Source organism: Emydura macquarii, unplaced genomic scaffold (genome assembly GCF_026122565.2).
Source record: "Emydura macquarii macquarii isolate MOO-44397 ecotype Brisbane River unplaced genomic scaffold, CSIRO-AGI_Emac_v2 contig_561, whole genome shotgun sequence".
Taxonomy (NCBI): Eukaryota; Metazoa; Chordata; order Testudines; family Chelidae; genus Emydura; species Emydura macquarii.
In genome coordinates this window covers 14,937,941-14,964,177 of record NW_027130698.1, presented here as the reverse complement: position 1 = coordinate 14,964,177, position 26,237 = coordinate 14,937,941, and the positions used below count along the sequence as shown (strand labels likewise).

The following is a 26,237-nucleotide window of genomic DNA, read 5'->3' as shown; positions in this document are numbered from 1 at the left end:
GGTCCCTTTGTGCTCCCGGGCTGCTCTGTGGCCCCGTCGCCTCGCTGAGCGGTGGTGCCACAGCACATGCCATCTCGGGCGCACTGGGTTGGCTGGGCGTGAGGGCTTGACGGGGCATGGTGGGAGCCACCACTGACGGCAGGCCCTGCAGGAAGGGCACCGATCTGGCTCGTTTCCATAGGGAGAGCCCCCGCCCCAGGGCCAGAAAGTACAGAGCGTGGCAGTCAGTCAAGAGGGCGCATGACGGGTGAGGTCCCGGGGCAGAGCACAGGTCGGGTGCTGGGCAGTCTGTTCTCAGCTCGGCCGCTGACTTGCGGTGCCGCCCAGATCCTCCAAGGTATTTAGGTCCTTCACTGGCATTAATTTCCCACCGAGTTCAGAGTCTGTGTGCCTCTGAGAATGGGAGCCTTCACCTCTCTGCTGTTCTCGCCCCCTCAAATCATACTGCCCCCCCCCCGGTGAAGTGCTTCGGGAGGCGTGGTGAACAACACCCTGTCAAGTCGAGGTGTTAATGGTTAGGGTCCCGGTAGAACTGCTGCCCAGCCCTGACGCAGCTGCGGGGGGTCTGTAGGCCGCCCGCTGCTATTTATCTCAGGATCCTTTATCTCCAGCAGCTGCCATTGTCCAGATCTCTCCAGCTACAGCAGCTTTGACTCCCTGGCACTTCTGTTCCCACCAAAAGCGTTGACTGGTCTAGAAGAGCTACTCTGCCATCTTGCACAGAGTGACACGGCACAGGTGGGTGGGTACCAGGTGAGCAGGCAGGCTGATGGCTGGATCCTGAAGAACAGGATGCAAAAGCTGGTTAAAATTACTGGGCCACATTCTGATCTCGCTGGCAGGGTGGTGAATCCAGAGTTAGTCCAGATTTATGCCAGTGGGAGATCAGAATCCAGCCCAGTGAGCCCAGGGAAATCCAGCTCCATCATAATGGTACAGAAATGAGTAGGTGAGGCTGGAAAAGAATTACTGAGTTCCTTTCAGTTCAGCTGGGGCAGAATTTGCCTACAGCGTATAACCCAGCTCTTAGTGTAGGTTTAAAAGTCTGAAGCACCGGACCTGCCACCTCTTCCCTCATATTGCCTGAGGCATCAGTCAGGATTTTCCTGATCTTCACCTTAAATTCCCCCTTCCTTCATTTCACCCTGTTGCTCACAATTTGCCCCTATACTCGACCCTGGAGCATTCTCTGCCTCTGCTGTGTCTATACCCTAAGATACGGGGGGACACCTGAGAGCATGTCACCTCCTGCCTGGGGAGGGAACACCAGATCCATTCTGCTGCACAGTTTCTGCACCCAGAGGACTCAAGATAAGTCTGATTGGATGAAGAGCCCCAGCTGACTAAAGCAGGAGCCAAGAGCTGGTCCAAACTACATAGCTTAGGTGTACTCAGCACCTGTCATCCCAGGTCAGGTTGTCTCACTGCTGAAAAGCAGCCGCCTCTGGTGTGGGAAACGGCAGCTGTAGCATAGAGCACTGCAACATTACGTAGCAGTCCAGGGCACCAAGTGCAGAAGGATACGGCCTCCAGTTGAAACTGCCAGGAAGGAATTTAGGTAGGCAGGATGTCATTGCCCGAGTTGGAGTTTGGCCTTTGACCTTGAGATCTTTAGTCTGTGTCTCTGCACGGCTGGGGACCAAGCAGCAGAACTGGTTCAGAGCTTGGTTACAACACAGTTTCAGCTCAGCTGCTGTAAACACTGATTGTATCGGGTAGACTCACAGTTGTGATCCTCGGATGTGTAAACGGGAATCTCAGGGAGAAGCAGGAAGATGATGTTCCCTCTGTGTTTGGCACCGGGCCAGCCGCTGCAGGAATACTGTCTGCAGCTTTGGTGTTCACAGTTCAGGGAAGATGGTGAGAAGGTGGAGGAGGTTCAGAGAAGAGCTATGAGAACGATTAAAGGATGGGAAAACCTGCCTCCTGGCGATAGACTTCTGCAGCTCAATCCATTTAGTTTAACAAAGAGAAGGTGAAGGGGTGACTTGATCACAGTCTGTGCAAGTGCCTACCGGTATTTGATAATGGCCTCTTCAACTAGACACGGTCTAACGAGATCTAGGGGCTGGAAGTTGAAAGGAGACAAATTCAGACCAGGAACAAGGTGCTGATTTGTAACCGGGAGGGTAATTAAGCAGTGGAACAGCTGGCACGGGCTCCTGGCCGATTCTTCCACCCAGGCAATGTTTAAACCAAGACTGGATGTTTTTTTCCCTAAAAGATCTGTTCTGATTCAAATTGATTCAGGGACATGCGCTGGTCCGCATGATGCAGGAGAGCAAACTAGATGATCACGGTGCTCCCTGCTGGCCTGGGAATCTGTGGGTCTAGACCTGTTTAAAACTGGCCACTAATCTATCGGGCTAGAGCCCCAGTTTTGACTGAGCCCCTGTCTACAGGGCGGTACACCAGCACTGCTGCAGTAACACCGTAACGTGGTCACTTCCTACACCAACGGAAGGGATTTTTTCCATCCATTTAGGCAATGAGCCTCCCTGAGCTAGGTGGATGGAAGAATTCTTCTGTCGACCGAGCCACGTCTACACGGGGGGTTTGGTCGGCTTAACTAGGCTACTCGGGTGTGAATTGTTCATACATCTAGGCAGTGCAGGTAGGACAGTCTCATTTTTAAGTGTAGCTCAGGCTAAGTCCCGGCCATCTGGAAGCTGTGCTCCATATCTGGTGGAGGGGGTGTGCGTGCACTTGTGCACAGGTACTCCAGGGAACGGGACACCCCCAAGCACAGGCAGCGGGTGGTAGGGAAACCACGTGGCCCCATGTCCTGCTGATCTGCACAGTGCTGGGCAGAGAGAATCTGCAGGATCCAACTTCCCTTCCAGCTCCCCCACCCCTGCTCCAGCCTTCTGCTAAGATCATTTGGGCGGGCTCAGATGTGCTGCTCTTGTGCCTTACCATCTTGCTGACCTCTGCGGATGAGATAATAGAGGCGGAAGGGGGAAAGCTAAGCAGAGCTGAATTCTCCTGTCCCCTTGGGTCAGGTGGGCCCATTCTCTCCATGCCCTGTTCCGCCCTGATTTCTTACCACCAAATTGTCCCTCTTGATCCTTAATTAAGGGGCAGGGGAACCCAGAGAGAAACTTTTCCTGCCTAAAGACTCTACGTGATAGGCTCTCGTGATTCCGAGGGAGGTTGGTGGCGAAGGAGGGACCTTTAGACAGGCTCCAGCCACCCGCCTCCCCTTTGTCATTGCAAGTTCCCCTAAAGGGAGCCCGGTTTTCCCCTGTAGGTGCTGAGGGTGGCGCGGAAAGGGATTGATCTCCTTACCTGCCTGTCCTGTAGTGATGCTTGCTGTGCACGGGCCGCCCTTTCTCTCTTCTTGTCGCCGCGAGGGCCGCGCGGAGGGCTGAGGAGCAAGGGGCTGGGGGAGCAGTGGTTAGGGGCTCTCTGCGGAGTCCCGTGTGATGCCAATGGGGAAGCTGTTATGCAGCCTTGTTTTCCTGACCTTTTCCAGGGGGTTCGGAGTCGTGTGTGTGTGTGGAGGAAAACCCGGGGTGATTGAAAGGGCTTGGGATGGCACCAAATCCGGACTCTGCTAGACCAAGGCAGGGGCGGGGGGGGGGAATGAACTGCAGAGGCAAGGACCCTTTGCAGAAAAGACTTTGCCAGAGCCGCCTCCTGTTTATCTGGGGCTCAGGCCGGCGCCCCTCAGGGGACGTGCTGCATGTCTTGGGGGAGCACAGGACTTGAGGATGGCATCTCCTGAAAGGATCAGAGCATCCTTTGCAGCGAGAACACCTCTGGAGAGCCCCCTGCCCCCACCCGGTATTGGGGAGCTGTGGCTGTGCGGCGTAGTGGGTTAGGGGGTGCAGCCGCTCTCCAGGCCAGTTGGCGAGCGGCTGGCGGTTCCTGGGATCTCCCACCAGCCGTTGAACAGGGCTGTGTGCAGGCTAGCGCCGGTGCTGCACAGCTGGCGTCAGATGAAGCATTTCCAGCCCCAGCGCTGGGCTCCCCACGGAAATACATGGAGCGAGGTGCAAACCACCGCCCAGAACGACTCTCCAGCGGGGGGCAGGGGCCTGTGCGGAACCGCTCAGCTTCCAGGGATGGCCTGGGCGTTTCCTGTGCTCTGCTGAGCTTTGGGACGGGAGCAGATGGGTGAGGTGGAGCGGGCAGAGCCCCGCAGCTGCGTGGCCTGGCACACCTTCGTGCTGGCTGCCGAGAGAAGGAGTTGAGCGGGGCTGGCCGTAGCTAACGACAGCCCCTCGGCTTCCCTCTCCGTCAGGCCCGGGGCACAGCAGGGCCTCCTTCTGCTCCCACCTGCACCGGTGTCGCCCAGGAGCCGCGTCTGCGTCCGCGGAGCGGCGGGGAGACCCGACCCAGGCCAGATTCAGAGCAGGCCTGAGCAGGTGCGGCTCCCTGGGGAGACCAGGCCCAGCTCAGCCCTGACACGAGCTCAGCCCCCGGTGCAAGTGGGCGTAAGTGGCAAGGGAGCGTAGCGTGGCCTTCGGTGCACGTGCAGAACGAGCGCGACGCGTGCTGGGTGGCATCGAGCAGGGGCTCTGCCTTCTCTCACCCCTTCTGTTGGCTGCTTTTTCCCCAGCCTGTCTCCTCCATCTCCTGGGGGCCAGTTACGCTGCCTCACGCCCCCACTTAACCGTGGCAGTTGGCCCTCTCTGTGCCTGGCGTAACCTGGGCCAGGCCACCAGGGCCATGCCTCCGACTGAGACTTTTAACTGCGGTAGTCGGTCGGGGTTGGTGCCCCCTCCTCCAGCCCCCGGGTTCTCTCCTTCCTCCCCTCCCTACACTCCCAGGTCTTTGTGGGACACAAGCGTGTGCGTTCCAGCCCCTCCGCTCCCCCAGCCCGGCGGGGGATCCCCCCAGCCCAGCACTCTGGGGAAATTGCTGCTGTGACAGGGAGCGGGGAACATGCTGAAGGCAACTGCAATCATGAATGTATTCTGTGGCGGCCCGATCAGCTGAGCGTCACATGCTGCATGTGTCTGTCCTGCAGCCCCCAGCTGTCTGTCTGTCTGTCCTGCAGCCCCCAGCTCTGTGTCTGTCTGTCTGTCCTGCAGCCCCCAGCTCTGTGTGTGTGTGTGTGTCTGTCCTGCAGCCCCCAGCTGTGTGTCTGTCTGTCTGTCCTGCAGCCCCCAGCTGTGTCTGTCTGTCTGTCTGTCTGTCCTGCAGCCCCCAGCTGTGTGTGTGTATGTCTGTCTGTCCTGCAGCCCCCAGCTCTGTGTGTGTGTGTGTGTCTGTCCTGCAGCCCCCAGCTCTGTGTGTGTGTGTGTGTCTGTCCTGCAGCCCCCAGCTGTGTGTCTGTCTGTCTGTCTTGCAACCCCCAGCTGTGTGTGTGTCTGTCTGTCTGTCTGTCCTGCAGCCCCCAGCTCTGTGTGTGTATGTCTGTCTGTCCTGCAGCCCCCAGCTGTGTGTGTGTGTCTGTCTGTCTGTCCTGCAGCCCCCAGCTGTGTGTGTGTGTGTCTGTCTGTCTGTCCTGCAGCCCCCAGCTGTGTGTGTGTGTGTCTGTCTGTCTGTCCTGCAGCCCCCAGCTGTGTGTGTGTGTGTCTGTCTGTCTGTCCTGCAGCCCCCAGCTGTGTGTGTGTGTGTCTGTCTGTCTGTCCTGCTCTCCCTGCTGGAGGGGATGATCCCTGCTGTGTGTGTGTCCCCCTCACTCCCCGTTTCTCCCCCTCCAGAGGCGTGGGGTGGGGAGGTCACAGAGGCTCAGCTCCCAGGGGAGGGGAAGGCCCAATGCACCCAGCTCTGGGGCATCCTCTGTTTGTGCGCAAACATTGCTTTCTCCGGTAATGAAGAATTACCGAGAGGGGTGATTAGGAAATCCAGGCCGCCAGGGAGCTCCTGTGAGGAAATGCAGAGGCCTGCTGTGCCCAGCATTCCTGGGTGTAATTACCCCAACGGGGGCTGTCAAGGGGGAAGGGGCGGGATCGATGCTTGAGCTGGGCCCCAGCAGAAAATTCATCTCGGCTCTTAGCTTGTAATTACAGAGCAGCGAGGTAGCAGGCCTGAGGTCTGGTGTCTGCGAAGAGCCGGGATGAAAGGAAGGAGTAATTATGGAACCGGCAGGAGGCAGGCAGAGTGCTGATTAGTAATGCTTCTTGCACCATTTATTGGGCAGGGGGGTGCGGCGGGATACAGATGCCGCCCTTAATGGAGGAGAGGCGTTTTGCTTGCTATCGGCTGATGCCCTCGGCCAGCTGGTCCGGCTCCCCGTGTGCTGCCAGGCCTGTGGGGAACTGGCAGCCCCATGCGAATGGGGCGAGTTACTGATTAACCCGGCTGGGCTCCTTATCGCCTGCTGCCTTGCGGGCAGGAGGGGTGTGGCAGGCAGGAGCCGTAAGGCTCGCGGATCTCAAAGCGCCCTGCTGAGGTGAGTCTGCAGCGTTCGCCCCGCCAGGCCTGAGGAGGCCCGGAGACTGGGCTGGGGTAGCGTGAGGACCCAGGAGTCCTGATTCGCGCCTCCCCCGTCAGCACGCGTGTGAACGTGGCCTGGCCCGGACGGGGCCTGGTGTCAAGGGGGCGCCCGCTGCAGAGAGCTGACAGCCCCGGAGACGGGCAACTTCCTTAGAAGCGCGACGGTGGGCTGCGGTGATAGGCGGTATCCGGCTGCTCTGGGGAAGGGACGGCGCCAGCCCGGGAGGCCTTGTGGTTCCTACAATGCCAAGGAGCTGCAGCGTGACGGGCTGCGTGCTGGTTTAGAACAGACGTCTCAGGCCTGTGGCCCCCGCCCGGCTCCCCCCGGCTCAAGCATAGGCAGGAAACAGCAGAAGACCCTTCCCTGGCCCTCGCCGCCCCCGCAGCCCTCCTCCATCAGATCCCTTCCCGCGCAGGGTTTTATTCCCAGCTGTTAGTATAATGAATTTACATGAGCCGATCATGTAGACAAGACTGCAGTCAATGGCGGAGAGCGCAGAAGTTAATAAATGCCGGTATAATGAGGGCAGAGGCGAGGGGAGAGGCAGAGAGCTGGGGCTCGTTGGGTGTCTCTGGAGGCCACCGGGGCCAAAGATTAACGAATGCTGAGTGACACTCCAGAACCGCCACCCTCCCCTTCCGTCTTGCCCGGGAACAGGGCTGCTCAGGCGCTTTGCTTTCCGCCTGGCTTTCCCCCGTCTCCCCGCAGACATGCAGCAGCTGCTCCTGCACTAGTTCTTGCCTCCTCAAGCATCAGCCTACTCAGCGCACACGTAGGCTCCCTCTGCGCTCCAGATGGCACCGTGCCGGGGGACCCGCTCGCGCCGCAGTTGTTAGCTCACTGCAGATGCCGCGTCACACGGGGCAGTCACCCTGGCTCAGAGATGACCTGCAGAGGGCACGGGGGTGGGGAGTAGAGGAAGCTGGAAAGGGGTTTCTTGGAGGGGGGTCACATTAGAAATTCACCTCCTGTCCCTGGAGAGAGTGTGTGGTGACTGGCGAGCTCGTGACACGGTGACACCGCAGGCGTGGGGCGATGGAGGGGGTTTCTAGCCCGGCTGTTGAACACGGCCTGAGCGTGTTGTGGACACACGTCTTCCTGCAGTGGTCGGTGAGCGTGGGGGAAAAGGGGCATCTTTGTGCGGGAGGGCTCGCTGCCGCACCCGCTAGTGTCAGCCCACATGCTCTGGGGCACGCGGGACGCGCTCTAGCAAAAACGAAGGGCCGCCAGATTCCACACGCCTGAGATTTTGGAGGCGAGAAGCGCGTGTGAAGGACTGGCCCCCCATCTGCTCAGGCTGCCTTGTGCCCAGTGCGAGGAAGGGCAGACATGCGGCAAGCGGGGCACCACGGGCGAGGGAAGTTCTCCAGGCAGCAGGGGAGGGGGGGCGCTGGCGGCAGGTGAGGTGGCGCCCAGAGACATCCCGGCTGCAGGTCCCCCGCGTCGCTGGGAGCTGGGGTGGCCAGCGGCAGCTCTGCCCAGGGGAGATGGAGGGGCTCCCGTTCCTCTCCTAGCGCCAGGCTAGGCACTGCCCGTGCGGCTGGGCGTGGGCTGTCCCAGCGCGGGGGCACCGGGCAGGGAGTGGGTGAGGGCACAGTGCCGTCATGACCAGGGTTCAAGAGGCACCGTTGCAGGCCTGCGGCCTGCAGCTTGACGTCAGTGCTTTGGGGAGGTGAGCGATGCCAGAGGCTGGGAGCTGGGGGAAGAGGAGCCCGTCCACCGTGGGTGCAGGTGGCGGGGATACGGGAAGGAGAGGTAATGCCAGCTCGGTTGAGTTGCTGGCCCACGGGATGCAGGTGGTTGTGGCCAGAGCTCCTGTTCCTGGGGCTGCGCGGCTGGCACCGAGGTGCAGGGGGACCCAGCACGGGGCGCTGGGAGGGTGCTCGCTGAAAGGGGCAGCTTGCGATCACCCGGCTGGGGCAGGGCTGGAAGGGCCCATTGGGGCAGCGCTTCTGTGGCTGTCAGCGCGCCCGTCCCCTCTGCAATGGTCACCAGCCCTTCAGACCCGTAACTCTGGATTCCTGCCTGGCTTGGGATCCGGGGCAATGAGTCTGAGGGGCTAGTGGGTGTTTGTTCTGCCCCAAAACAATTCTTAGACCATGTGAAGCCTGATGGGCAATTTCTGCTGCGGCCTGGGAGGGTAAAGGGGCAGTGGGTCGGGACGGAGGGGCAGCGGCAGAACTGCCTGGCCGGCGTGGCTCTCCCTCTCTCCCAAGCTGTGCTGGAGTCTGTTCATTCCCAGCTGAGTGAGAAGCCCGGAGCAGGGTGATGAGGGACGGGCGATGGGCTCTCAGGGTGCCAGGGCAGGGCGGAGAGCCGGCCCCCAGCACCGCAGAGGAATTGCTGCAAGGCCGCGGCTGAGCGCCCCCAGTCCCTGAGTCTCTCTGCGCTGGGCCCTCGCAGACACATGGGCGGGCGGGCGAGCAGCCGCGGCTGTCTGCTGTCTCTCGCTCCCTCTTCTGCCTTTGGTGACAGAGCTGAGGACACGGAGGGGTCAAACACCTGGATCAATGCTGCCTCGCTGTGCCCGGGCTGACAAAACACCACTGTTATCTGCCAGCAGGCCTGGATAGTACAGATCAGCTGGGGCCATGTGACTTCGTGGCAGCTGCTGGGCCGAGAGTGTCAGCTTGTTTTCTGTGGGGAATAGTGCCTGTGCTGTTGCTTTGTTAGATAAGCGCCAAGCGCTCGCTGGGAAGAATGGGGTTTCCCTGAGCGCCGCTCTCTTTTACAATCCGTCGCGGGCTGCAGAAATTAAACCCAACGCCTCCCTGCCCCGCCACCCCCAGAAGCCGGGAGTCACCCGCCGTCGCTCTGTAAGCTCATTGATTCTCTACTCTCGCCTTTGCAGGGAAGGGGCCCAGCTGACCTGGGCACGGGGCGTTTGATTTGTTGTACGGGGCCTGCCTCTTTCAATGGGGCTGTGTTTCAGAGGAAGGGGCTGGAGCAGAGGCCGCACTTTGTGCGCCTGGCACCACACGGCTCCCCCAGGCCACGGGGTGTCTGAGCTTGTCAGGCGGGAGGGTCTCAAAGCCTTTCTCGCCTGAGGCTGAAATTCTCGTCTGTTTCTTTCCCTGTTTCTCCTGGAGCGGAAGGGGAAGCACGGTCGCTTGCTCTGTGTCCGATCTCACCAGTCCTGATGGGATGGCGAATTCAGAGGCGCAGCATTTTAGATTCATTTTTTTTCTCATCCCTGATTTCCTCCTATTCCCCCCCGGATCTTGGGAAAAGGACTGAAAGTCCAAGGGCTCCTGTTCTCAAAAGCAGGCTGGCACCACCTACCCCAGACTGTCTTCAGAGATGTCCCTGTGGGATCGTTAATGGTCCCAATCATCCGCCTGCCGCTGCCTCTCCCCTTTGGGCAGGGCTGCCTTTCAATCTCCTCTTGCTTTCTTTGGATCCTGGCTGGAATCAGTTCCTGCCTCTTTCCCCTTCCCGGCTGCCCGCCACATCCCCCAGATGGAGGCATTTGGGCAGGTGGTTTCCTGGGAGTGCACAGGGCTAAAGGGAGGGTCGGGGACTCGTGATGCACATTGTCAGTTGAGCTTTTATCGATACTGCTGCGGCTGGAGGGCTCCTTTTGGAGCTGGGACTCCGGTGACTTTCGATGGGGCTGTGTGTGAGTGGAGAGAGCGGTCCAATGGGTAGAGCACTGAGCGAGGACTTGGGGCAGTCTGGCTTTGATTTCTGGCTCTGCCGCAGATTCCTTGGGTGAGTCACTTTCTGTTGGTTTCCATGAAAGTTAGGAGTCTAACGAGCTCTGGGGATCGGGGCCGTCGTCTCTGCCCAAGGGGTCCGTGTGCTCCTCTGTCAGGTGGGGTGTTGGGAGAGGAGCTCTCTCAACAAGTGAGACACTCAGATGCTGGAGTGGGGAGCCCCGTGTAGTGCCCAGAGAGATGGTGGAGACAGCAGTGGCGTACGGGCGGGAGGGGGCCAGGCCTCCGGGCACCGGCCTGTGAGTGGGGGGCACTGGCTGGGCCCTTCATGATGTGCAGGGGGTGGAGGGCACAGGAGGCTTTGAGGGGCAGCTGGATGGCAGGCAGGGGACAGGGCGCTATGGGTGACCAAGAGAAGGAACTCCCCCCATAGCCTCCTGGCTGGGGGTCAGGCAGGTGCCGCAGGCGTGTAACTGCGGGGGAGCTGCCACCATCAGCGCCAGAAAGTCCCTGGCAGAGGAGGTGGAAAGTTGCGTGTTCGTCGTGTCTCCCCCCCCGCCCCCACTCCTGCAGATGCAGACTCCCCACCCCGGGGCAGCTGGGGGACGGCACCGTCTGGTGGGAGCTGGGGAGCCCTCCTGTCCTGCGCGGGGGGCGCACATGCAAACATTGGCCCCCGGGCACCCGAGAGCCACGGCACCCCACTGGCTGGCAGGTGGCCCATAGGACAGTGAGCCGTGGCGTTCGTACGTGGCTGCCCCCTTCGACTGATCCCGGTTTGGGGGCGTAGGCAGGGGCATCCGCGGCTCCCCGGCGACAGCTTCCGATGCTGCCGAGGGCAGAGAGCAGGGTGGCTCCCAGCCGTGCTGGGCAGCTCAGCCTTAAACGTCACTGAAAAAAGGGGCCTCCCGTCACGCGATGCACGTAAGGCCGGGCAGCTCCCGGAAGAGACGCAGCCCTTCCCCCACTGGCTGCGGGGACGGGCCTGGCTGGGGACTTGGCGGTGGGGGCTAACGACCCAGGCGCTGGACTGGGAGACGTGGCTTCAATTCCTGGCAACTTGGGGGCAGTCACTGCCCTTTCCCCGTCCCCCGGGAAAACGGGGGCTCTGCTTTGAGATCCGCGCCTGGAAAGCCCGCGTGGGTGCCGGGGGGCGGACGGACGCTCTGGGGCCGGCGTCGCGGTGGGCTGCCTCTGTCTGTGCCAGCCGTCTGCCCCGGCCTCTGTCCCCGCACGCAGTCGCGACGCTCGGGTGACGCTGCCGCCTGCTCTCCCGATGACGTGGACTCTTCTTTTCGTTGTTTCAGGTATGAGCCATGAGCCAAAGTCACCATCCCTAGGAATGCTCTCCACAGCGACCCGGACCACGGCCACCGTCAGCCCCCTGACCCCGTCTCCTCTCAACGGTTCCCTGGTGCCCAATGGCAGCCCGGCAGCCAGCAGCTCTTTGTCAGTCCAGTCCGCGCCCTCCTCCAGCTTCGCCGCCGCCCTGCGCAAACTGGCCAAGCAGGCGGAGGAGCCAAGAGGTAAGAGAGGAGCTGGAAGAGGGGCCCTTGAAATGACGCCCGGGAGTGTGTGTGTGTGTGCACCTGACCTAGATCCCTCGCCCAGCCCCGCTCAGAGCGCACCTAGGGCCGCAGCGCAGCACGGCTCGGCAGCAGCTCACCCCCAGGCACTCTCGACAGCTTAATCCAGGAGACCCCAGGCTTCAGGACAAAGCCGAGTGATTGACGGGGGGTCAGGAAGGGATTTCCCTCTCCAGCGCCAGGCACAGACATGGCGTGGCGTGCGGTGATGATGATGGCATTAACACTGCTCTTCTCCAGCACCTGTCAGCCCTGGATCTTTAAATCAGCACTTTACAAACCTGATTTAAGACACCCAGTGCGCCCAGTGAGGCTAGGTTAAGGGATATATAGGGATCGTGTCACCCTATGCTGAAATGCAGCCATCTCTGGGGTGGAGTGAAACAGCTGTTCATACAGGGGTCACTTACCCAGCACTGAAATGCAGCCACCTCTGGGGTGCAACACAGCTGCTGTTGCACAAGAATCCCCTCACCTCCCTTTTGGGTGGAATACAGAAGGTTTTTATACAGGGGTCATCCACCCAGTGCTGAGATGCAGCCAGCTCTCGGGTGGGATGCTGCAGCTGTTTAACAGTACAGTGGTTTGGGGCAAGGAAGGAAGAAGCCTTTGTCTAACTGAAGATGGAGGGGGATTCTGGATGGGCAGAATGTTCCTTACCAGAGACGGGGCAGGACGCTGGGTGATCTGTCAGGGGCTCAGGGACAGGTCTGGATGGGCTGCTTGGTAACTCTGGGGCAGATCAGCGGTGTGACTGACTTGGAGCGGGAGCCAGCAGCTCCCCCCTCAGCACTGCAGGGCGAGGACACAATGCTCCGAGCACAAGAGGCCGGTGCAAAGGGACCTGCAGATCCTGCCAGGCAGTTGTAGAGCAAGGCGTTATTGCCCATCACCCTCGCCTCTGGGCGCGTCCCCATCATTCAGAGTCAAGCCGAGGCCCACTCGGGGCGGCAGCAGCCGGACACCCTGTTACCTGCCCCCACCCGTCACTTTAAAGCCCTTCCTGAAATGAAGCCAGGTCCAGCGTGAGCTGGGGTGGCTGCAGAGCCCTGGTCTGTGGCCTCAGGTGCTGGCGGGGGAAGGCCTCCGAGCTCAGGCCTGGCGGGGGCCGTGAGGACAAGGTGCTGTTACTGCTCCGCACACAGCTGACTCTGCTCTGCGGGAAGCTCAGCTCTGAAAGCAGCAGCTGCCGTACAGAGCAGCCAGCGTAAACCAGAGCCCTCCCCCCCGCTGTTCCCTCCCCCCCCGGCCCCTCTCTTCTGGCTGCGCGGGGGGACTCACTGCCTGTGCCTCCGGGTGGCTTTCCCTGGCCGTGGCCAGAGCCCCCGCGCAGCGCCCAGCCCCCGGGGGGCAGAGCAGGGGCCTCAGGCAAGCCGGGCAGACAGTCCCGCGCCGCACAGCCCTGGTGTGGTACCGCACCGCGGGGGGAGCAGGGGTGCACCTGGCCCGGCCGGCCCTGTCCTGCCAGCTCCCTGCACGACCCCGCCGGCTGGGGCTGTCGCCGGGCCAGGAAGCTGTTGAAGGGCTGCAGGAGGCTGCTGCAGGTGCGACTGACCTTTGCCAGGCCCATGGCGCCCCGTTGCCCATGCGAACGTCACCACCCTCGGGGGGGGGCTGCCCCAGCAGGGCCCTGCCCTGCCGACTCTCAAGGCTTTGCTGGCACAGCTGTTCCCCTCCTGGCAGTACAGCTCCTGCTGGCCAGGGGGTTGTTTTGCTGCCACTTCCCGGGACAGAAGAAGCGAACCCAGCAAATGGGCTTTAGGGCCAGGTCCCCCCCTCTGCACGGGGGTGCAGCTTTTCAGTGCTCCTCCCGGCCGAGCTACGCTGGACTCACCGTGCCATGTCGGCCAAGCCCCGGGTGCCGCCCTGTGCCTCTGCCTCCGTCCCTCCCAGGGCCCCGCCTGTCGCACCGGCCCAGCTCGAGGCTGGGGGCCTGTTTGCTTGTCTCCGGGCCAGCGTGTTTCTCCCGCAGCCTGAGGTTTCCATCAATCCCCGCCAGCCCTTAACCTGTCACACAAACTGTCTGGGCCCTGGGCGCTCCTGGCAGGCGCTTCTCGCTCTGGGAGGCGAGGGAGCTGGCAGCTGCGTGTCGGGGTTTTTTTTCCTGCCCTCATTCAGCTGTCCCTGAAGGAGTCGCCGTGCCACCATCAGGGGGTGGTGCTCAGCAGGCGCTCGCTGGCTGGGGTTGGCAGGACGGGCTCTCCCCTCGCTGCGACGCGCAGGGTTCACAGGGGAAGCACTGGGGAGGGCAACGCAGCCTGTGTCACCGAGCTTTCAGTGAGGGCTGGGGCCCACGGATCAGCCTCCATCCCCCCAGCGAAGCTCCTGTTGTTAACTCTTCCCAGGCCGAGCCTCGCCAAGGGCCGTGCCTTCTGCCGGCTCGTTCCATCACGGCACCGATGGGCCCCAGGTTTGGATCAGGAGCTGCTTCCGGCCTTCCTGCTGGGGTCTGGCGCTCAGTGCAGCCCGTTCCAGAGGGGGACCCGCTGTGGGTTTCAGAGCTAGTGAACGTTTGGGTCCAGGGGGCCAGGGCTGGTCTATCTGGGGGGTCTCCGTAAGCAGCAGCGCAGACCCGGGGACGGGGACATTCACTGCCACTGTCCCCAGGCTGTAGAGGAAGCAGCACCATTGCAGAGGCTTCCCCGTGCCTCTGCTGTCCCCTCCCGCAGTGCCTCCGAGAAGCACTCCGCCTCCCCTGGGCCGCGTTTGCCTGGGGCCTGCCTGGATTGCAGGGCCACGTGCCTGTCTGCCAAGTGCCTGGCATGAGATCAGCACTCACCCCTGAGTGCCTGTGCCCAGAGGGCAGCTGCGAGGGCCTTCTCTTCCTGCTCTGGCTATTGGGGGGCGGATCTGCGGTGGGAGCAGAGCCGTTCCCTCCTTGAATCCTGAGCGGGTTTTTTCTCTCACTGGAGCTGGGTAGAATGAACACGAACCGTCCAGCCATCCCCCATGCAGAATCTGCCCCGGGGCCGCTCCGCAAGGGGGGCATCTCTTCCCCTGTCCCTCTGGGCCTGGCCCCCATGGCCCGGGTGCTGCATGCACGGAGCAGAGTTAGAGCTGCCCATTGCTAACTCCCCACCCAGTCCCGGGCCTGGTGGCTCCAGCTCAGGGGGAGCAGCGGGGGAGGCAACCCGAACAAAACCCAGGCGCGGCGGCTGGGGATTGTGGGTCACGGAAAGTGTCTGTCTTCATATAACGGAGCTGCAGATCGAACGGGCCAGGAGCTGCCCCCTTCGCAGGTGCCTCCGTCCCCCCCAGGTGCATCTGTAGGTCCTGTTCCTCATTTTGCCCATGAAATGCTGGGGGATGGCTCGGGCCCAGTGGCAGCACCCCCAGACTGCGCCCGTGGCCCACAGCATGTGTGTATACACCCTGATGAGTGCCAGGCTGGGTGAGAGAGGCTGGGACGCTGGGGCACCTGGGAGCCGTGTTCATGCTGTGGGTGGTGGGGCTGTGGGGCGGGTACGTGATCACACGGGCAGTTTGTAGGGCACGGGGGTGGGGGCCCAAAGGGGAGCAGTTCCTGTAGCTGGTGCCAGATCCCGCCCTACGTGACAGGGTCAGGATCCTGGGAATCCTTATGTGTCCCAGGTCCAACGGGCACCAAACCCCAGGTCGGGCTCCCGTGTGCAGATCTGCTGTGGCTTCCCCATTCAGTCCATGCACCGAGCGGTTTGGAGCCGAGGCCAGGGACGGGGGCGGGGAGAAGCCTCCTGGCTTTGCTTCAGGCTGCACCCCCAGCACGGGAGACCAAATGCCCCGAGCAAGCTGCCCGGGCTCTGATCGCTCTGGATGGCCATGGACGGCTGCTTCCCAGGGAGCTGGTGAGACAGGGCTTCTCGGCGGGCTTAGCCACGGTCTAGAGTCGGGGCTGGCAGGCGGAAGGACCCTCCTCCAAGGATCTCAGCCCTTTAGCGAAGTAGCGCCAAGCTGAGAGCGCTTACCGGCCCCGCCAGGCCAGGAAACGACACTGATTTGGCCGAAGACCGTTCCCTTCTTGTGCTGCCCTCTCTTCTCTGCAGTGCCCAGCCCCGTGCCTGCGGACGGAGCACAGTGCCCGCTAGGCATGTTCTCCATGGGTGGGGGGCTGCAGCTGGCTCGGGGTCTGTGCCATCGCCGACCCCTCGGGGGGACCATGGCCTGGGAAATGCACCACAGCCCTGCCAGAGGCTCTGATGGGGCTGGCTGCCCAGGGAGGCTGGAGCGGCTGGAGCAGCCAGGCCGAGTTGGGGAAGGAGGTGACAGTGGCTCCGGGGAGCTGAGGAGAGAGCCGGCCCAGCGAGGGGTTAGCAGCGGGGGCAGGATGGAGGCATGTGTGTGGTGGGAGGTGCAGGAGGCAGGGTGCTGCAGGAGGCAGGCAGGCAGGCACGGGGGATGGCAGTGAGCGTGCGGGCAGGGGCAGGGGAGATCTCGCCGCCCATACCCACTGGTGGACTCGGTCGCAGGGCTCAGGGGGAGCCTGGTGCGCGCACACCCCATCTCAGTCACTGCAGGCCGGTTACACGGCCATGCTTTTCCTCCTCTTGTTCTGATACCCCGGAGCCACTGTTTTGATTCTCCCCGGTGGCTCTGGCCGCTCCGGTTCTTTGCGGTGCCAGCTGAGCCCTGGCATGGAGCGGCCTGTCCCCTCCAGTCACCTGCTTCCCAGTCTGCAGAGCCGGCCGGGCACCAGGCCCCTGGCCTTGCGTTTCCTAACCGGGGGCTGCAGCTCAGTCGCGCTCCTCTCCGCCTCTGCCCCCCGCCCCTGCCTTGGAGAGACTCCCTCGTGTTTTGAGCCGCCAGCTCCCGGGCTAATGTCTTTCCTCAGCGCAGTGTCTGGAGGGGGCAGTTTAACAATCCAGTTCAGATGGAGTGATCCAAATGCCATCTCATTTGCCGTACCCCGGGAGGAAGCGTGGCTCCCCCCCGCCTCGGCTGCCATGCTTCAGTGAAGTTTTATTTTTCCTAAGGCGGCTCCGTGCGTCCGCTCACCAGCCGCGCTGCCCTGCTAATAGCAGAGCCGGCGACTGCCGGGTGCCGGCACGGAGCAGTGCACAGCTGAATGGATTTCTCTTTCATGGGCTATTTAACGGGAGCCCCGCCGAAGGCAGCGCGCGGGCGCCGGCGGGGGGCAGCGCAGGTAGGAATGAGAGGAAGGGGGTAGTGCGGAGTGGCAGCGCTTCCCAGCCCCCCCCCGGAGCAGCAAAACCTGCCACGCTCTGGATTCTCACTCACGTAACGCGATGCCAGGGTTGGAGCCACAGACTTCCTTGCCTTTCACACCTGCCCCCCAGCTTGTTTCACACAGGCGAGGGCCCCATGCCATGACGTGTGCTGCCTTGAGAGGGGCCTCCTGGGGGTGCTCAGCTGTGCCCCGTTCTGTGATCCCCCAAGGCTGAGCTCCGGGGAGCTGTGCACAGCTGAGCCGTCCCGGCAGTCACTTGGTTATTCCAGCCAGTTCGTTCCTTTCACGGGCTCCCCGGGGTTCCCCTGTAGGAGAGCGACTGTTGAGGCTGGCTGCACGTCATCCCACAGGGTGTGTCGGGGTGGGCGTAGCCACGCTGGGGGTTGGAATTCACTCTTGGGGGGGAGCGCTAGAGACGAGGGGGCAGGAAATCCCGTTGGTGGGCCCGTGTGTTGCAGATCCCAGGGTGGGGGTCGTGATCCGATGCCACCCAGGGCAGTGTTTCTTGGATACTCCCAGCGCGTCTGAGTCTGGCCTGCATCTGGCTAGGCCTTTCGCAGCGTAGCGTGGTCAGAAGGTCCAGGCGCAGCGCGGCCAAGGTGCACGTCGGTGGGTCTCGCCCTCCTGCCCCCGGCAGCAGCACCCGCAGACACCGTTGTCGCCCTGCGGCGCCGCTCTGGGAAGCGTCAAAAATCTGACCAGTGTTTCCACTGGAAGCCCCTGATCCGGGCGTGAAGCTGCCGTGGCAGGCGTGGGCGGGGGAGTGCAGAGGAGCCGGAGGGTTGGGACGCGCTTCAACTCTTCTGTGCATTCACAAAACTTCTTTAAAGGCCTTGTTCAAACCCATGTGCCTTAAAGGGAGACTTGGCAACAAGCGAACAAGCTAGTGATTCTCTCCGTGAAGGGCAGCATGTGTGGGGCACGCAGAACAGCGATCAGGCGCACACAGAGCGTGGCTCGTCCTACCCAGCCGGGAGCAGCAGGACGGACGGACTGACAGACAGACAGACAGACGCACGCAGTGGCAGGCGGGCCCTAGCGGGTCCGCTGTACACAGACTGTATTCTTTCCTCCATCCGATTTTCTCTCGCCTTCCACCGGGCCATTTTTCGCCCTCTTTTCTCAGTGAAATTTCCCTCTTTGCCCTTTTCTCCTCATCTCTTCCCAGCAGGACGGGAGCCACGGGATCTTCAAATTTCCAAGCAGGTTGCCCCCCTGCTAGTAGAAATCTCCCCGCAGCGTTAATGGACGTGGCTAGCGGGAACAGAGCTGCAGCTTGACGTCTCGGCCCACCCCTGCCCCCTGGAAACTGACTCCCAGCCTTTCCCACGCAGCCACCATGCCCGCCATCTGCTCCCCGCCGTCTCCCTCTCCTTTCTGCTGAGCGTGGTCCCTGCTGGCTTCTCTCCTGGCCCTGTGGTCGGGACTAGCTGAGTTCTGTGACTATCCCCGGCATGACGGCATTAAGTGCATTCACCACTTCCTCCTGCTAATGGTGCTAGCCACTGGTGCCCCCAGTGCGCAGGGCAGGGCTGCTGAGCCGGAGAAGCCCCATTCCCCGTCCTGCCTTTCTTTCTCCGCCCGCTAATCTGGGATAAGCGTAGCCAGGTGGTGGGGTTGGAGCATCAGTCCTGTTCGTGTGGCCACTGCCCTTCCGTTCGCACCAGAAGCCTCTTGGCCCCATGCTGCGCAGAGACGAGCTGGGCACTGCAGAGCCTACGGGCTGGGAGATCCCATCTCTTTCACACGCCCCCAGGGGGCAGCCCCTCCGCAATGCAAGGGGGACGTGTTTGGGGCTCATCTGCCTGGGCCAGGCACCTTTAAAGAGCGACATGCCAGTACTCAGCGGTGCGTGGATTGCTGTGTGTCAATCGCCAGGCCCCCTCCTTCCCTGCCGCCCGTTTGGCAGCCCATCTGTTTTATTGTCGGGGGGCGGGGGGAGGTTCAGTAATTGCGCATCGTTTGCTGCTGCCAGCAGAATTTCTCACGGGGAAGGAAGTGAAAAATGCAGACCAGCTTCAATCTGGCTCCTCGGGGCTGTGTCTTGTGACGGGGGGGGAAGGGAGGGAGCCGTGGGCTGCTGGGGAGCGGGAGAGGATCTCTGTGCCCGGCCATTCATCTCTGTTCGATGCACTGTAAAATTTTTCCACTGGCTGGCCGGTGCCAAGAGCCAACTCTCCCGAGGGACGCTGCCGCCAGCACGGCGGGCGAGAGGGGACGCGGGGTGGGGCGGCAGGATTTCATCAAGCGGCTGATCGGCCACAGAAACGTGGAGGGTCTCCGTGGCAGAGGATTAATTAATAAGTAAGGTGGAAATGGCCCATCGTCCTGGAGGAAAACGTTAATCAGACGTGGATCCGACCTGGCATAATGGGAGCTAATTTGTGGGTGAGCGCCCCACACCCGCACACAAACCGGAGAATCCATTTATAAAAGGCCGTGGATTCCACCGTCCCATTTCCCTCTTCTGTCTCAGCTACCTCTCGCTGCTTAGCCCATCAAAAATGACATTAGTGGATTCTGACATTGATTTCCTGATGCTTGAATTTTCCTCTCCAGCGCCGGTTATCCTCACCAATGCAGTCATTTTCCTTTCCAGCTATATACAAATAGCTGCTCCAGCAAATCCGGTTCCTAATAAAAAGCCACACATTTTCTCTGTGGGTTTAGATTTAACGACTGTATAATTTGATTGTAGAATCCTTCCTCATCTTCAGATTTCCCCGCCTGCCCGGGTTTTTGAGATGGATCATCTCCTAGATGTTTAATATATGGGATTATCTGTGTTGTGAGGCTTTGCCGGAGAGAGGAAAGGGATCGTTCTTCACTTTCATGAGCACCGAATTCACCCATAAAGTTTCCCGGAAGCGCCCCTGCGGCCCCAGTACAAAGAGCTCTGTATGCCAAGTCTAGCAATCCCCCCACAAACTCCTCTGGAAAGCCTGCCTGCGCCTTTTGACTAGGATTTTCTCTCCCCTAGTCAATGGCTCCGCTCGATCTGAAACACGACTTTGAGGAGAAAACAAGAGATAACCAGGGGCGCCGTGCCCGGTGGGGATTACAGCGACATGGTTTCTCTTGCCATTTCTTTCTCTCTCATCTCAAAGGAAGAGGCCAGGCAGGCTCAGAAGCTGTGGGAAAGGCTTGTGAGTGAGCCATCCACTCCGGGAGCCAGCCGCATCCAGAAACAGGGAGCTGCTTAACATGGTTATTGATATCAAATGGCTGTTAATTGAGTTCCGGGAGCTCGGAGATTCATCCCAGAGTTCAAAGGGATGTTTTCCCCCTTTGTTGGTGTTGCGTGGATCTGTTAAAGGGATATTAACCTCCAGGAAGGAAGGGTCTGTCGTGTGGCAGTGCTGGAGACTCCTTGGGTTTGTGTGAACTGAAGGGACGTGTCAGAGCAGACAGGCCCCTTTTGATGCGGATCGGCTCTTCTGAGCTGCCCTAACATCGGTATTTGGCCATGACAGAGAGCTACACTGGGATCTGGTGGGTAGGACGGCTTTGGCCAGCGACTCCGGAGCTCTGGGTTCTGCTGGGGGACCTGGGCAAGTCCCTCCCCTCTGTCTGCCCTCGCACTCCTTGTCTGCTTGGACTGTAAAGTGGATGGGCAGGGACTCTCTTACTATGAGTTTGTACAGCACCTAGTGCCCTGGGGGCCTGGTCTCGGCTGGAGCCTCGAGGTTGTACTGTCACACGGACAATAATCAGATCTGAGCCACAGAGCCAGCCCCACACAATGCAGCTGTACTCCAGGATAGCGAGTGCCGGGCACATCCCTTGCGATGCCGGCTCAGCCGGATTGCTCCGTCCTCCGAGAGGAAAACGGTCCAGGGACCCAAGCCTGGGGAGGCCGGGTAAAGAGCAGGCAGCCTGGAGGTTTGTCTCTGGCCTGCTCCCCAGAATGGAGCTGGCTTAAGGCGGGACCGGTTGTGATCTCCATCTCCTGGCTGTGAACCCAGAGGGCGTCCAGGCCAGTCTGATTTCCAGCCTCTCCGAGCCCTGCTTAAATGCTGCTGGGTCCTTGCAGGGGCCTGCTTGCCCGTCACCGGTTCTGCCACCTCTTAGGGCCTGCTCCTGCCAGGTGCTGAGCACCCACGCCTCCCTGGGATCCGCTGCCGCGTGCTCCAGGAGCATTGTGAGTGCTGTGCAATGGCCACAGCAATTTAGTCCTGGGGGAAGGACTTGGAAAGGCCAGTTATTTTTTCCCAGGGAGGCTGCGGTGTGTGTGCTCCAGGGCAGGCGCTGCCGTAGGCGTGCTCCTACTCGTGGAGTAACTTGGGCTGGCTAGGCGTGCTGTAGGGGAACGTCTTCCCAGGGAGGCCTTGCCCGCACAGCCCCGTTGGCTCAGCGTCCTCTCCAAGCACAGACTCGCCATAGCTTCCCTCCCCGGCCCCTCAGGGCAGAGCAGTCTGACCCTCCTCGCCTTCAGCCTGCACCCTTCCTCCTGCAGGATCCCAGGATCGCAGGATGCAAGAAGAGCAGCCAGAGCCCCAAGGTCCTTGTGTACGGCCAGGCCGGCAAACAGCAGCGCAGGGTGGAGTGGCCCAGCCAGAGCAAACCACAGGGGTCTTTAGCGTAGCCTTTTGCCGTCCCTGGGAGCTGAGCCTGTCACATGTCAGACATGATGCGTTAGGAGCTGACTCAGTGGGCTTTGGATCAGGCCCATTCCCTCCCCCCCCCGAAGCCATCCCTTAGGGTCTGTCTTTACTGCAGAGTTAGCCCTTAGCACCCTCCTGTCCACACACACAACCCTCTCGGCCGAGTTTGGGGTGCTTTCAGCCCCAGCTAGCCAGCCCGGCTGAGGATACAGGCTAGAGCCCAGGGGCTGCTTTCACTCAGGCTGGTAAGCCCCCCCACTTTTCAGAGAGGACACGAGCTAAAATCGCACTTGAGTGCTGATAACCCTCCAATGCCTTTGCCCCATGTGCCCAGAGAGACGCGTTCTCCCTCAACTCACAGAGCAGCTCAGCTCGCTGCCGTGCTGGGAACTGGCGGCTGCGTCCTCAGCAGCCCTGGCAACACGCACAGGTGAGCGCAGCACCAGCAAGGATCCCGTCTGTCGCTCAGATAGGGCTTTGCAGACAGCTGTTCGCACCCAGGCGAGGCTCACCCAAGGGCTCAGACCTGGGTGCCGATCGCCGGCCTTAACCCTGCCTCCAAGACAGACCTTTAGGGTCTGTTTTACGCAGAGTTCAGCTGAAGCGTGGGGAAGTTAAGGGGCTTGCCCAAGGCGGCGCTGGGGATTGGCCGCAGAGCTGGGCAGGAACTCAGATATCCTGACTCCCAGGCCCTTGCGTAACCACTGGGCAGGCGTAAGAAGCTGGGAAATGAACGTATCTTCCGAGCACCACGTTACTTGCCGGCAGATGGTGGCTACTGGCTAGTTTTGCTGTTAATGTAAAAGCATCCCAGCTGTGGATGGCTTTTATGGAAGGGAGAGGAGAGACAAGAGAGGCACTGTGGCTGGCCTGTGAGGTTGCTTTGCCAGGGGAGTCATTCATAACTCAGACCTTCGCAGGGTCCGAGATTCAGGGTTCCCGATGCCTTTCTTGGCTGGGCTGAAATCTGCATCTTTCCCTGCCTAATCAAGGAGTAAATTTATTCCGAAAGGGAGGCACAAAGAAATCCCCAAAGCTCCTCAGCCGATTGTGGGCTTCACTGGTTCAGATCTCTGTTTTTTCTTCTTCTTCAGGGTCTCAGCTGTTAATTACATTTGCCTGTCAGCCTCGCCTGCTAATCTGCTATCACTGAGCGGAAAGCAGGAGGTCAGACAACAAAGGTGACACCATCACACTGAGGCTCTTGTCATCTCCAATCCAGATTAGTTTCATTGACTAACTCCTGGCTGAATAGCCCCAGTTAATTATAACGATCACAAACCCTCCCGTTTAAAGCCACACAGCGAGAATTAAGGTTCTGAAGTAAGACTTTAGCTTCATTAATTGCCCGGCTCATTGTGATGGTATTGATTGTTAAGGCTGTTGCGTGGTGAGTAATGGCTTCCCAGCTCAGAGGGGATTAGGTGCTAATTGTTGTTGGCCTTGCGCTGACAAGATAGACCTCAGAGGGTGTCAAATCCGGATCGGCCCCTTCCTTTGTCCTGGGCAGGCTTTCTCTCCGTGACTCTCCCCGCCAAGCATCTCAGGAATAATGAATAAGGCACGGCATCTATCCACGTCCCTCTCCACCCCGCCAGTGGGAAGGATTCCTCCGCGACTTGCCCCTTCCTTTCCCCCATCCCTGAGCCTGCTCCGATAGCCACGCGTGTGAGCTGGTGCTTTTCCACTTCCCTTGCTTCTCCGCACCGAGGTGGGGAGTGGACCTAGACGGTTCGTCTCTGAGAGAGTCCCTGGGTCCTGCATTGCCACTGCAACCGGGGAGTAATAGTGTTAGCGAGTGACTTAGGGGAACAAAGCACTGCTTTTTATCATCTTCACTTAGGCCTTTCTCCCGCCACCCATCACCGTGACCTCTGGGTACCTTCCACATCAAATTGGCAGCGATAGTGACGTCGTGGCGTCTGTCAGGCCCAGGCCCTCGAAGGTATTTAGGTGCAGAACTCCCACTGAACTCGTGACAGGGCGTTTTCTTTGTCCTGCCAAGGGGCTGCAAGGTCTGCAGGCTCCGTTTCCGAGCCAGAAGCCCTGGTGTCATACAAGGCTGAGATTCCACCCAGCCCTGTGCCAGCCTCAGCTGACGAGCCCCGCGCTCAACGGGGACGCCAGTTGCGACTGGCTGGCTGGGGGAAGCAGGACTGAGCTGCAGTGTCTTCCCCCTCTCGGTCAGTGCTTTGCATCCAGCCCAGGTCAGTCGGGACCCGTGAGGGCTGAGGGCGGCCCGGGTCCCATCCCCGCTGGGGAAGCAGACGTCTCACTGTGCTCGCTGGTGGAGTTGATGCTAAGTAGCAAACTTGGACTAAATTCCCTGTGGTGTAAATGGATGCAACGCCATTGACTTCGCTGGCCTTTTGCCCGTTTCCGCCAGGAGAGAATTTGGCCCCTTGTTGACAAGCTGAGCAGAGGAGCCAAGGATCTGAACGGGCAGAGTGGCCTCTAGAAGCGGTCCCCACAGGTAAATGTTAAAGCACGTTGGCAGAGAGACGGGGGGCGGATGCTGCGGCTGCCCACGTACCCTGCTCCGTGGGCCAGCGGAGGACTTCTGTCTGCCAGGCTATAAAGCGGGCACCTTTCAGGAGCGCGAAATTCACACATCCCGGAGCTTGGCCCGGCCTTGCTCGTTTTTACATGCTAGCAATTTGCAGTGAAGCACATGATGAGCTCTGCGTGCCCTAGTTAGCATCCCATTTGTATTTCGGTGCCTTCGATATGCATTGCACTCGGCGCTTTCATTCCATTTCAGAGGTTTTATTTTTCCCTTGCAAATATCACCGCCATCCCCGGGGTGGGTGTAATTTAAAATACAGATGTATTATGCAAATAATGCCGGAGCTTTGGCCAAGGGTTACAGAGAGCGACTCGATGTATCCGTCTACAAGCGCCGCTGCTCACTCAGAGGAACTTCTGCAGCCTCGACTGCAATAGTTGGCTAATGTCTCTTGAAAGAAAGCGGTCACCAGCTCAGGTCACCGGGCCCCAGCTTGCATGCAGTGGCAGGCGTCCTCCGGGGCGGGTGCTGGCGCCAGGCAGGTGGCACCCTTTTGCGTGTGCTTGGCATCCCTGATCCCCCTTTCCCGTCTCCAGTGCCGGAGCTGAATGTCCGTGCCACTCTGGCAGCCAAGGTGAGGGCTGGAACAATTCTGTGGGATCAGAGCCGGAATATCAGGACTTTGCAGTAAGCGTGTGTAGCTGCCCTGCCTTTGCCTGCCTGGCGGGTGGCGTACTGGAGAGCTAAGCACCCTTGTATCTCCCGCCTCCTCCCTGTCTCGTTACAGCTTAACGTCCTGTTTAGCTGCCCCTAAGAATTACGCAGCCCCTGTTAGATGAGAACAAAGGCGTGCTTGAACATAGTGGGAGGCCAGGTGCATTGAAAACTTTGGACTGATTCTGAGAGGTGTGTCACTGGGCGTTGAAGGCCCTCAGCGCCCACCAGGATCAGGCCCATTATTCCTTGAGTGCTCGTGGTGTGCTTGGTGCAGTACAAAACCCAGAGAGAGACCTGATGTCCCTGGAAAGGAAGCACGTACTCACATACAGCATGTTGTCAGCCACAGGGAGTTGTTGATTTAAATAGCAGAGCAGGGTTTTAAAAGGACTGGAACATTTTCTGAGCAGCGATAAAGCTTGTGGTTCTGCGTGTGGAATTCTAATCTCCATGCTGCAGGGCGTGGGATTATCACTGCAGAGGTCAGGAAGGAGTGTGTTTCTAGCATGGCACTGCTAGCTAGGTTTATTGTGTGACGTTTTTTGTCCTCCTCTAAAGCCACAGTCCTAGTCCCCTGCGAGAGGGTCGGTCGAGGAACTGCTAGACTGCGGGGCTGACTTGGAGAGCCAGATCTTAAATGACTGCCACAGCATATTGTAAAGTGACTGCAGCCTGCTGGTAACTCCTGTAGTTTAGCTGGGAGGGAATGGGAGACCGCTCCGGGATCTGTGCTGAGATTCGACCCATGGGTCTTTGTAGCTGAAAGGAGCGTCTGTGACTCCCAAACTACAGGAGACACTTTGTGACCGGCTCGTGAGGGTAGCACTAGTGCCTCGGCCAGAGGGGGATCCCGTTGCACTGGGTCGTATTAGACATGGCACCAGAGGGCTCAGGGGTCCCCGGGGAGAATTTGCGGTACATTTTAGTCTCCCTGATGGCAGTCCAAGAGAACTGTCTTGAGTGGGGTGTGGGGGCAGGGCGTTTGCAGGGGCTCTGGAAAATGAGACCACGGTGGGGAGCAAAGGCTGCCTGGGGAGCTATTGCTGGCACCACCCCAGATGGCTGTTCCTGACACTAGAGCCAGCGCCGCTGGCTGCTACCTGGGGAGATCAGTGCCGTGAGGCTGCAGAGACACAGCCGCGCCATGGAGCAGCCCTAGTGACCCCCCATCTTAAGGCTGAGCAGAGCTATCTGGTTGACAACCGATTTTTCCAAGTGCCCACACGGTTGGACAGACTGCCTTGAAATTCCTTCGGGGTGGAAAAAACCAGGGTCATTTGGATGCAATATGTCAGGAACTCCAGCCCTTCCTTCCCCCCCGAAACAGACCTGGCTTCCAAACGTGCCAGGCCCTGGCGGAGAGGACAAGGGGCAAGATCCTCATGCAACAAGCCCAGCCCTCTGCCAGCATCTGGCACCATTGAAAATAAACTGGCCAGCTGCCCCATTTGTACAAAGACGGCCTTGGAGAGTAACTTCCTCCCAGTGGAGCTGCAGGGGCCAGGCTGTGCTTTCCTGCGCCGGCCCCGAGGAGTGGGAGCAATTACAGAGGGAAAAGGCCCGGGAGGGGGGTGTTGCAGAGCGATCCCGACGGGACAGACAGGAGAGGATCA

The 26,237-nt window shown here is 60.3% G+C and overlaps 1 protein-coding gene across 1 annotated transcript in view; it reads left to right on the top strand.

The window, feature by feature from the left end:
• Positions 1 to 26,237, top strand: part of GSE1 (Gse1 coiled-coil protein) — a 280,307-nt gene that overhangs the window by 217,193 nt on the left and 36,877 nt on the right. Inside the window, exon 3 of the mRNA XM_067540204.1 lies at positions 11,355 to 11,573. Coding sequence (XP_067396305.1) covers positions 11,355 to 11,573 — 219 coding nt within the window. The remainder of the gene's footprint in view (positions 1 to 11,354; positions 11,574 to 26,237) is intronic.